This window comes from Borostomias antarcticus (assembly GCF_949987555.1).
Source record: "Borostomias antarcticus genome assembly, chromosome: 24".
NCBI classification, from domain to species: domain Eukaryota; kingdom Metazoa; phylum Chordata; class Actinopteri; order Stomiiformes; family Stomiidae; genus Borostomias; species Borostomias antarcticus.
This window is the reverse complement of record NC_140257.1, coordinates 6,534,420-6,546,797: the sequence shown is the minus strand read 5'-3', so window position 1 is coordinate 6,546,797 and position 12,378 is coordinate 6,534,420. Positions and strand designations below refer to the sequence as shown.

At 45.8% G+C, this 12,378-nt stretch overlaps 1 protein-coding gene across 1 annotated transcript; it reads right to left on the bottom strand.

Annotated features, from left to right (window-relative positions):
• Positions 1 to 1,049: 1,049 nt before the first annotated feature.
• Positions 1,050 to 1,694, bottom strand: LOC311325470 (dual specificity protein phosphatase 18; the record flags this gene model as incomplete). The annotated part of the gene is made up of 1 exon (XM_084458187.1): positions 1,050 to 1,694. The coding sequence occupies one exon, from the start codon at positions 1,692 to 1,694 to the stop codon at positions 1,050 to 1,052; it is 645 nt and encodes a 214-aa protein (XP_084314313.1).
• Positions 1,695 to 12,378: the final 10,684 nt, after the last annotated feature.

The following is a 12,378-nucleotide window of genomic DNA, read 5'->3' as shown; positions in this document are numbered from 1 at the left end:
AGGGATGTCAACATGACAACACAAATTGTGGAAAGTTCTTTTTTTTGTCTTTGTGTTTGTGAGGTTGATTTGTATGAAAAATGAAACCATATTGACATATCCTATACAGTTATATCAGTCTGATTGCACCTATTAAAGCAATTGTATGATGACTAGTGAGTTCCACAACTCTCCTTTTTGATATACTGCCTATGTGCCTGCAAAGAAGTGGGGGGAAAAACCTTTTTGACCGTTTTTGACAGCCCGAAATGTGTCCAGCCTCTGACAAGTTCCAGAGGTCAATTCAGAAGTGGTTCCATGTCTTAAAACAAACTTCATGGTATATAGAATCACTGGACGAAGTCTCATGCACAAAAATAATAATAAAATGCACATTACCATCCATATATGGGCTTATCTGCCCCACTAAAAAGTTAAATGTGCCTAGAAATTTGAACCTACTGGCAAACAGCTTCTCTTCACATTGGTCGTGCTGCCCCCTACTGCTGGCGAAAGGTACTGTGGCACCAATAGTAAAAGTCTACCATACTGTTAACATGACACTGTTTATGGTCCATGGGTCAAGTGACAAGCTGTAAACACTTGTATGGAAAACATCCATCTGACACTGTCATCATGAATACTGCTAGCCGTTTATGTTTTAACTAGACAGTAATTAATTCATTTTCACTGAGAAAACATGAGGAGCATGAGGACCAGTCCTGTATGCAAATAACAGACAAGACAAACAGAAAAACAAAAATAGTACAGTAGAAGAACTACAAATAGAAATAACCGGTTCATATGAATTTGACATGGAGCACATTCCTCAGACACATTGCCTTGATTGCTCTCCACACTATGAGGCTGCAGAGCTGTCCCCATTCTCTCTCCTAGATAAAAGGCCTATATATACACTTCCTACCGTTGTAGCCTGTCTGGACACTCATTGGTTTCAGAGATTTCCTACTAAGAGATTTCCAACACTTTTCCCATTCAATGAAGTGAACTCCACTCTCACTCTCAGGGTGAGTAGCCCTCAAAGCGGGGGAGTTGGTGGGGAAATACTTTTAGGGTCGAACCCTCGTTTGCCTCATTCCCCTCTTCTTCCTCAGCAGCAAAAGAGGCGACCTTGGTAACAACGGTGTCCTGGGTAACAACGGTGTCCTTGGTAACAACGGTGCCCTTGGTAACAACGGTGACCCGGGCACAGCCGACAGCCGTGGCAAGGGAGTCCGTGGCGCCTGGGGCGCCTGCGGTTCGTCAGGAGGCGACACCTTGACGGTGTTTTTCCCGTAGAGCCTCCTCTCGTAGTCCAGAAGCTGGGCCCAGAAGCCTGCGTTGAGCCGGACGTATGGCCGGCTCTCCTGGACCCAGGCGTGGGCTCGGCGCAGGCTCACCCCCCGGTAGCGCATCAGATAGGCCATGACCAGGGCAGGCGAGCGGCTCATGCCCGCCGCGCAGTGCACCAGGGTGCCCCCGGCGCGGTTGCTGTGGATACGCTCCGCCACCCGGTCGAAGTGGTCGCCCAGGCGGGCGCTGGGCAGGTCGGAGACCGGCACGCGGACGCACTCCACGCCCGGGTAGATGGGGCAGGCGTGGCTAATGGTGGCGTTGACGATGAGGGTGATGCCCTTGCGGGCGACGAGCGCCTGGTTGAGGGGGGCGTCAGCCCCGCCCAGGAAGAGGGTGGGGGTGATCTGAGACACCGACATGGGGGCTGCAAGACACACACACACACTCAGTCAAATGTGATGCGTATACTATGTACTGTTTGGATATTTAACTATACTGTACTAAGTCATCAGGCGAGATGGTCTGAGAACACATAAAAGGCTGTAATGTAGAAAACAGTTTAATCAAAAAGAACCTGAGCCTTGTTGCTAATTGAATCATCATGATGCTGTTACTAATACAGAAAATACAAAGGTTATTGTATTAATAGACCAACATCATTACCTAATGACACAGTGACAAGAAACAGTTTAACATGAAACACAAATGTGAGTATTTTTATTATTAGTATTACTGTATTTGTCAGCTAGGTTTGTGTGGATACTGTAAATGCAAGGAAATCAGCTGCTGCTTTAGAGAAAAGTACTGTATGTTAACGTGTTTATGCCTGCATGCAATGAACATTTCTCTATAACATTTAATGTAGGTTGCAGTTTGTGTTTCACATGTGTGTTAGGCCCACATTGTGTAGTGTGTGACTTACCTGGTCCCTTTAGTATGATCCCTTTCAGAGTGGTAGGCTACTTTCTCTCAGGTTAGACTGTTTCCACTCACGGGCATATGGCCCTGCTGCACACACATGCCCTAAAAGGCTTTGGGTCAGACAACCAATGGAGAGACAGATTAAATTTAGACTACCTTGGCAGCTGGGGTTCAGTCCCCTGAAAGTCCACTCATGTAGAGTAGATCCATCATGTCAGACTAATGTCTAATGCAGTAGACTACTGCACATTATGCAAAATGTGGAGGTCTGTAATCTTTCACTGATTATATCACAGATTTCCAATGTATTAGCCTACGGTTATGGAGGTACGGAGGGAGGAGCTTTAGATTGACCCCTATACGTAAGTTAGCCAAGGGGGAATTCAGATTGACCCCTATACGTTAGTTAGCCAAGGGGGACTTCAGTGCCTTACGTGCCTGAGCCCAACACCGGGGGGCGCTCGCCACAATTCATTTTTCCCATGCCATTACATTTTGCTTTCTACATAAACTAGACCAGGTCCAGACTGGTTTATGCGCTGGGGCCAGCTTGTTTCTCTTCAGGACTGGTTGGATGGAACCAGCTAGCCATGCGATTGAAACAACTGTGTACTGAAATTACATGAAATCTAATGCCTGCTAAATTAAAGGATAAGGACACTGAATTTCATGTTTAGCCCTATTCCTGGCTTCCCTGGCATGTATCTGACTAGCACAGGTTAAAATATTTCTGTTTTGTGCAGTACAGAGTTCTGTGTCAATAACGTTGGCGCGCGCACCCAAGCTCGTTGCTAGCTATGGGCACACTCGAAAAACTTGAAAAAGTATGATATACGTGGATTTCAAGTTCAGGAATTACATGGTTTATGCTTATCAAGCTCTGAAGTTGTCCTGTAAACACCATAGACTTGTCTTTGAAATCGAGAGTTTAACATGTTTTTTGAAAGATTTTTCGCGGTGCCCACCCACATCCATTGTATGACCAAAACGGTCATACACTTTCTCAAAAGTGTTAGTTTTGTCAACGTTTTGATCTGAACCATTGTATATGATCATAAGTAACCTTAAAACAGGGCTAAACATGCATTTTCCCTTTACTACTTGATGAATCTCTTTGTCTTTTATTATTGTCCTTGATTAGCTCTGCGTTGTGTTTTCTCGTTTCCAATAAAAGACTGACCCCCAATCTCACACAATACCACACAGTCCAGTGACTCCTTTCTCAGGTGTTCCAAATGAATCTCTCCAACACGGGATTTGAGCCTCAGCAAAAGCGATTTATTCCAGAAGGTTTTACATACAAAAGACAATGGCATGCCTAATATACAGTTGACCTCTCTGTATGCTGTCTGAACCCAAATCAAAGTATTGGTCTCGTTGCAACGTTCTTATGTGGTTTGAGTGTCCCCCCTCCCTCGTCTCTTCTCCGATAAGACTGTTTCTCTGGTCTCTGCTGTGGCCTTGCCTCGGCGCCCAGGCCTTTATCTCTAACCACAACAATGGTGTTTGCCCAGAGTGTACCAAACATGGATGTCTTTATCTCATAAGTCTATGGAAGAGGGGCACTTCTTACCGAAAACTCAAAACGACAGCCATACTCAGAGGTCAATCATCATAATTAGGAAATAGCTAACAGGATCATATTAAAAGGCATTTCTCTGAAAATCACCAATATTCAACAATCCCCCCTAAGATTATACGTGAACACGCAGAATCATAATGATCAAGAGAAATGTTGTCATCCAAAACCTAAACCTGAACAGCCATTATGCAGAAAGAAAAAGAATAACTGAACAGAAAAACGTGTTTAAGATAAACAGATGAACAGTTACATAATATCCCAATCGTGTGCTTCCTCTAGCAAGATTACAATTTCAAAGGAAAACAAAATAACTATCTATTAGGTTACTTCATGTATGAACCCAACATCCATACAGGTACACCCTATATAGAATAGCTTCACGTGTCCCTTAGACTATTCCACAGAAAACCTGTTGGCACTGGATCTCATCTCCAGTCTACTGACGTACGAACGTGACCTCCCTCCGGAACATGCCCTGCTAAGGATACAGCAAGATCTGTAAACAAGTGTCGCTAGCTGCTGCAGTAAGAAAGATATGAGCATCTCCTCATTAATCAAACCCTAAGCATCAGTTGTTCTGTTGGACAACGTCCCAAATGCCACTGCAAGTTTCTCAATGTCCGTCACTAATAATTCGACCCCCACGCTATGCGCGAAAAAGAAAAGCAAACTATCTTGCTAGACCCCATGTGAGTGAGTATGCCGTCCACAACCCCCGCCCTAGTCTCTCTCCTAGTACGGCGGATTTCAGAATGTTGAATCGGTCTTTCTCCCACTATCCCTTTAACCTCCTACCGCTGAGTCCTGCAATCCTGATGGGTAACCACCCCTGGCAAGGTAACCCCAAACAAACAGGAACCCGTCCAGTTCCTTGGTAGGACCGTCTCCCCCCCAAACCCAGTAGACCCCCCTAGGGTGCGCAAGTTCCATCTACCACATTTCAGAGCAGTACAAAGCCTAGTATGCAGACACTGGCTGTGCCCCACATTCCCTGCTCCTCTCTCTCTCTGTAGACAAAACAACCCTGGGTTTTCTGCGGAAGAGAAACTGGTGAACTGATCTGAGCCCACTTTTGCGGTCCTAACCCCACGTTCTCTGTAGGTCCCTCCAGAGTGGAATCTAACCATCAATCTGAACAATCCCTCTTTCTAATTCAGCGTCTGCTACTTCCCTGGAACAGTTGATGTATCGTAGCATTAAAGTAGAGTTAAAGGGGTGTGCCATTTGAGGCACTCCGCTCGCTTGGGAGTCTGGGATCTGCATACACACAAAACATGATGACACATTCTTCACTGACGTAGCTACCTCCTAAGCCCAATTTCAAAGCAAGGTTTTCCACGGCTGACTGTGTTAGTCTAACCATGGAAAGCCACAGGATGATAAGACACAAACCCTTCCTGATAGCAACTTGAAACCTAGTCTGTTAGTTCGAAATCGAAGTGTCTTCTCCCCGAGAGATGATCTTTAATTGCTGTGTGTATCTCTGCTGTGAAAGGAAAACTACTCCAGATCCGAGTGTCCCCGACCCAGAAATAAATGACCTTTTTAACAAAATACACGTCCCAATACCCCTGTCTCCGTTTGAATGAGTATATCTCAAGTGCAACCTGGAGTTTTTATTCACAGTATGACAATAACCTACACCCTCCACGTCCTGTCCCTGACCAGCACGTCAAGCTGTGAATGGAAGATGTGGTTATTGTGTGGTGTGAAAGTTCAAATGTCCCGTCTTGGTCTGTTGACGTCTCCACCCGGAGTAGTGTAGTCCTCCCTGCTGAACTCCAGCACACGTGGCCACCGTGTCCCAAGTCAACCCGGAAGTCCTTCTCTCCAACTCCACCTGTTAGCACAGAAAAACACAAGAAAACTGCGGCAGTATCATGTATTCCAAAACCCAGTTTGTAACAGCATATATCTCTCACTCACCCTCTCATTCAGACCAGACCTAGAGATTATGGTTTCACAAAATTCTTAATTTTAGCATTATTAATTTCTAGAAAAAACCCCCCTTTCCACTCCAGACTGTGACCCTCCGAGAAGGTCCGTTCTAAGCCTGCCTGTGGTCTTAACACCCATTCTCCTGTCCCTTTAGCAGCGCTACAGTCATCCGAGCAGTGGGCACAGGTATAGAGCATTACGTCGTAATTCTCTAAGTTGTCGTCTTCATCCCGAGTCGGCCCCCATCACTAGACGTATGGTTCTTTAGCTCAAGGACTCTGCTCGAACAACAGCTGCCACGGCTGTCCCTAGTTTTGGGGTGCTAAGCCTGAACGCTATTCTACCCGATGTTTTTAAATCTGGAGTGGTTGGCTCTTCAATTTATCTGATGCAGTACTACAAGGGTGTGTTTGCTTTGAGGTGTACTCAGTCTACTCTGTCTCTGGTGGTGCAACCACCTTGCATTGGCTGGCATGAATCCAGTTGGGTTTCCCTACTACCTTAACTGCTGCGTGGGTGATGAGCACAACCTGATAAGGTCCATCCCACTTTGCCTCTAAAGTCTCCCCCTGAAACTTCTTTATCATTACGTACTGGCCTGGGATTAGAGCCTGTCTCCCCTCGGAGATCTCGCTCCATGCTGCCTGCACCTGTTTGTGGGCCCTGGCCACAGCCATGCTCAATTACTCACAGTAACCACTCAACGCCTCACTAGTGAGATGAACATCTGCCTGCCACAGATGACCTCGAAAGGGCTAAGGCCCATCTCCTGATTGTGTTGCTCGAATGGAGCAAAGCACGAGACTCAAAGCGTCGGGCCGAATCACGCCCTCCTGATGACTTTGTGAGTCTCCCCTTGATGACATGGTTCATCCTTTCAGTCTGAGTCCACTGCTCTGAGGATGATAAGAACAGTGAAGTGAATTTGTGTTGCCAGATAAGGGAGCAACCGTTGTGGTGCTACCAATTTCTGACCTTGTCGCCACACTCGTCTGAGTTCATATCTGCCCCATTCTCCATCCATATACACACCTCCCCCCTCTCAGTCTCTACCTGTATCACCTTGTAGTCAGTGACAGTATCAATCTGATACGGGGGTGCAGGTTGAGCTGAGGACAAATGGCTAGTATGGTATCTCTGTCACAAGCTTTTGTTTAAATGTCTATGTCTCTGTTTGTGATATTCTCTGCCCTAAATAAATGACCTGTTCCTGCATAATCTGAGCTTTGCCCAGACTGGCCTTGTGGCCCTGCTCATAAAGATGTGTCAACAGGACCTTGAGGTCTTGTTCGTGCTCTGACTCAGTCGCACTGGCCAAGAGAATATCATCCACTTTGTCTTTTTGTCTTTTGCCCAGATTGGCAAATTTGCTAAATCAGGTTTTGTTACCTGGTTTAGATTCCATCTAACCTTCCCTTGTTGAAACTGAAGGGAGGAATTAATTTGTGTCAGCACATCAAGCCCCAAAACCTTCTCTTTACCCATATCGGCTCTCCTCCTGCCCCATCATGCACTTCCTGTTTAGTTAGTTTACTGTCAGTTCCTGATAGGCACTGAGGAGGAAGTCAAGTTGTCTGCGCCCCTTCAAGGACCCCCTGATATACCGGTCTTTGAAACCTTCAGTCTGTATCAGGGCCGCCTTAAGGACGCGGAGCGACGGCTCAACTAAAAATGGGGAGGCAAGGAGGAAGGGAGAGGTGAGGGCTGAGAGGAGGAGGGGAGAGATGTGGAGGCCGTGCGTGTCGTCACTGCCACTGGAGAAGGAGGGGGAGGGGTACAGGCCTCCGCTGAGTGTTACCTCGACTCAAACTCCATGAGAGTGTCCTTTGACCTTAATCACTGTCACCTTTTGGCAGGCTGATGGCCTCCCTGAGCTCCCTAACCAACTCTCCCTTCTTAATGGGCGTCCCTAAACGCTGACAGGAAACCTCTCTGTTTCCAACGCTCTCCAAAGTCATGCCATGTGCATACCGACTGACTACATGGATGTTTGCAGTCTTGCCCTTTAAGTGGAAAGTGATGGGAGACATTTCGCGTAGGTGATTACGCAACACCTGATGATAGGTGTTTGGGAAGCTGTGTAAACCCAATTGGCGTTCAAATGAACTGATATTGATCTTCATCAATATTGAAAGCTGTCCCCGGTTGCACCTCTTCTGCAAGAGGGACGCTAAGCCTTGTGTCATGTTGATGACTGAAACCCATTGGTGTTCAGATTTCAAGGCACTGAAAATGGTGGACCGGTCTCCACCAGGGGCTCTATCTTATCCCCATACTCATTGGCCACTCTGTAGTTCACACAGAGGCGCCATTCACCTGAAGGTTTCAACACAGGCCACGCTGGGCTTTTGGAGGCCCTGTGAGTTTCTTCAGAAACCTTCTATCACTTCTGTCTTTTGTAACAGAACGGCCTTGGCCACGGAGTGGCATCAGCTTCTGAATAATGGGGGAGCCGTGTGAGGGTGAAAGCTGTTCTCTGAGCTTCTGCTCCCACAAAAATGACAGCGTTCTCGTTTGTCATCCCTAGCTCTGAATGGGATCTGTGGAGCTCTGGCTTTCTCCTCCACTCTCCTGACCTTGGTGGTGATTGCTTTAGTTAGAATGTCACCGACCAACGGGTGACTGGCCTGAGCCATGTTCACATCACCTATATCGCATGGATATTTTACACTAACCGACCAGCATTCTAGATTGTCATCTGCACCGACAGTAACACCCCCCGGTCGTAGGGGGCGCCAGGTTGAAACAGCTGGTGGGAGTGTTACATCTACAGTACGATCCCTCCTCTCTCTCCCTCCTGAGCTTGTGAGGAGGGGGCGGAAAACTTGGGCTCCTCCTTTAAACTCTCGTCATTTCTGTCCTCATCTAACAGCATTGTCAGCCCCGCCCCCTGCAGTGGGACGGGCTCACTTTGGTAAGATGAGACAGACCTCCGACCGCCATTGACGGTGTTCTATGTCCTCCTCCGACTCCCCTCCCTAAGCCTACTCTGCTCTCGCTGATAGTCAAGCGACTGGCTGACTGTAGTTTAGCTCTGTGGCTGTGTAAAGGAGGGGCTGAGTCGGGAGTGAGAAATAACGGCTCCAGCACTCCGCTGGAGCAGATAAGCTCTTGGTTCACACAGTATGATTTTATCACAGTGACCTAACCAAACCGCTTTCCTAGACTGTGCATAAATAAATACACACCTAGAATCCATGGGCTACAATGCACATACATCACACACTTCCCTAGACTATATATCATGTACATCTAGAATCCATATGCGACAATACACATACATCTCACCCATCCAAAACCCCGATCTTTCACGGGGGCCCTCTCAAGGACTGCGCAATCCTTAGAAGTAAACTACCCTCCACCGATCTCTCGCCATGGACGGGCAACCCCAGGGTGATAACCCTGCTGGTCTTCCTTAAGAAAGTCTTAAGGGCCTCATACACCTGTACACAGTATTTCATGCGATAGGTACCCCAGGATGTCCAATATCCTGCTGGTCTTCCTTAGTAAAGCCTAAGGGCCTACGTACACCTGTACACAGTATTTCATGCGATAGGTACCCCAGGATGTCCAATATCCTGCTGGTCTTCCTTAGTAAAGCCTAAGGGCCTACGTACACCTGTACACAGTATTTCATGCGATAGGTACCCCAGGATGTCCAATATCCTGCTGGTCTACTTTAAGGCAATTCCCTGTCTCCCACAGGCTGTCCTTAAAGGTCACATACCCATACCTAAAACACATGCAAGCACCGTTAGGTATCTAGGATGTACAAATATCCGACATGCAGCTACATATAGACATACACAGGTATCTAGCATTCCAAACATCAGACATGTAGCTACATATAGACATACACTTACATCCAGCACTGGTTTTGTTTTACGTGTTGAGAGATTATGTGTGGCATTCTTAGATTTACTGATTGGTTCTTTTAGGATCGGGACATCCAACCCACTCACCCGTTGTAGTTTTTGGTCTCTGAGGCGGATCAGGTCACAGCTGGCTGACTGCTGACTGTCTGCTCGACCAGTCTTTGGGCTTGTCCAGGTTTTGGATGTCCGATCCGGGTCACGGCACCAATTGATGAATCTCTTTGTCTTTTATTATTGTCCTTGATTAGCTCTGCGTTGTGTTTTCTCGTTTCCAATAAAAGACTGACCCCCAATCTCACACAATACCACACAGTCCAGTGACTCCTTTCTCAGGTGTTCCAAATGAATCTCTCCAACACGGGATTTGAGCCTCAGCAAAAGCGATTTATTCCAGAAGGTTTTACATACAAAAGACAATGGCATGCCTAATATACAGTTGACCTCTCTGTATGCTGTCTGAACCCAAATCAAAGTATTGGTCTCGTTGCAACGTTCTTATGTGGTTTGAGTGTCCCCCCTCCCTCGTCTCTTCTCCGATAAGACTGTTTCTCTGGTCTCTGCTGTGGCCTTGCCTCGGCGCCCAGGCCTTTATCTCTAACCACAACAATGGTGTTTGCCCAGAGTGTACCAAACATGGATGTCTTTATCTCATAAGTCTATGGAAGAGGGGCACTTCTTACCGAAAACTCAAAACGACAGCCATACTCAGAGGTCAATCATCATAATTAGGAAATAGCTAACAGGATCATATTAAAAGGCATTTCTCTGAAAATCACCAATATTCAACATACTCCTTTAACATGGGTTCGGAACCATAAGTGAAATGGAAAGTGTCCGTTACCTTTTCTTTCAGCAATGTCTTCCACCCCTGGATACGACCTCGCTACCGACACAATAGGACAACATTAAAACTCATGAGAGAAAGAGAAAGAGACTTGATTAGGGCTAGTACTAGCAGAAGGTAAAAAAACAATATAGCCTACCACTGTAAAACGAAAATGAACATGTTACTAATGTTAGCCAGTGGCCACATACCTGTAACATGAGTCTGCCTCAAAAAGATATTTACTCAACTGACTGACTGACTCTCACGAATATCGAGTGCCTATCGCATGCGCGTGCAGGTGCATTTATTTTGTGTGGTCGCTCACAGTGCACGTGCTGCGGTAGCTAGGAAAACATGAGAGAGGGTAGATAGGGCATCGCCTGGGAGTAACACATTATTTTCCAACCTGATATTTTGATTCAATTAGTTAGGCAGGGCAGGCTCTGCGCAACAGGAATGAATTTATAAATATGCAGAAAAAAGGCACTTCTCTATGAGAGGTGAATAAGGCAGGGTCCCTCGCCACCCTTGCCGTCTATGAGTGAATGTGCCTAGTTGACAATAAACTCACCTTTCAGACCAGCGCACACTACATTTATGAAAAGGCAAGGCATCATCTCTCTCTCCTCACGAAACTGAGGAGCTTCAACGCCTGAAAACACACCCTGACCCTGGTCTCTCACTGAGTGTTCTCACCATCCACATTCTCTTCTGGTATGGGCCACAGGAACAAGCTGACTTAGGTGGTAAACCAGGCCAGTAAGATCACCGGAGAGAAACAACTCCAGAACATATACAATTGACCCATAACAAAAAAAAGCAATTCAGATCTATAATGACCCCACCACCCCATCATTCCAGCTGTTGCCATCTGGCAGGAGACTCAAGGTCCCACTAGCCAGGAAGAAGTCCCCTCTGCTGTGGACATTCTAAACAAAGACATACTATAATACAATAAGTTCCCCCCCAAAGCCCAAGAACACAGAACACTGTATAGATTAATTTTGTTTGTTTTTTATACACTTTTTTATTGTCAGTTTTTATACTGTGTTGACAGAGTGCCAACGAAATAAATGTAAATTTAATAGATAATACAGTTTTTATTAAATATCTTATCTTACAACAAAGTTACACTAATACATGTTTGTTTTATTGACTGATTTTGAGACATTTTCTGTTTCTCCTCTATTTGGCTGATATGGTGGTTTTCCTCCCGCAGGATGTGATGGATTCATAGAATGGATGCCAAGAATAATATCCAAGTTGTTTGGGGTGTTTCTGTCAGATATTGGCAAAGTTATTGACCTACACAGCAATAAATATGTATTTTATTTATTTTTTATTTATTTTAATAAATGTGTAACCAATAACTCAAGAAAACCAAAGGTTGTCATAGTTTAATATACATGCCAAGAATAATGTGCAAGTGGTTTGAAGTGTTTCTGTCAAAAATGGGCAAAGTAATCTATTTATTTCCTGATAATGATTGTACTTTTGCCTCGGTCCCTAAAATGCCGAATGTGAATGTCTGTTGAATGTCCAATATCAAACCAACTTCACCTCGGTATGTTGACCTGACTGGGTGAATTTGGCAGCAGATGACAGTCCATAATGACGGCAATGCTACGCGAGGGCCCTCTTCGGGTGGGTGCCAAAAATTCCACAAAAATTCACCTAATATTAGTGTCCCTTCTCGGCATCCCATTCTCTTTGCCCAAACTAGTCGCCTGTACCTGATATTGCTAGCCACGAGCGAAGTGCATATTTGCTGTGCAACATATCGATCGTCCAGTTGTCAAATCTAGTTGCCAACAAACTATGATAGCCAGACATCATAGTCCCCAAATCAAAAACTTTTTTTCAGGTCGTGGTATATCACTGTCAGTAGTAACAAGTAGCCTACGTTCATTGCGAATTGATGGGATGTGTCATTAAAGTATCAAAATCCAGCAATTGCCTCT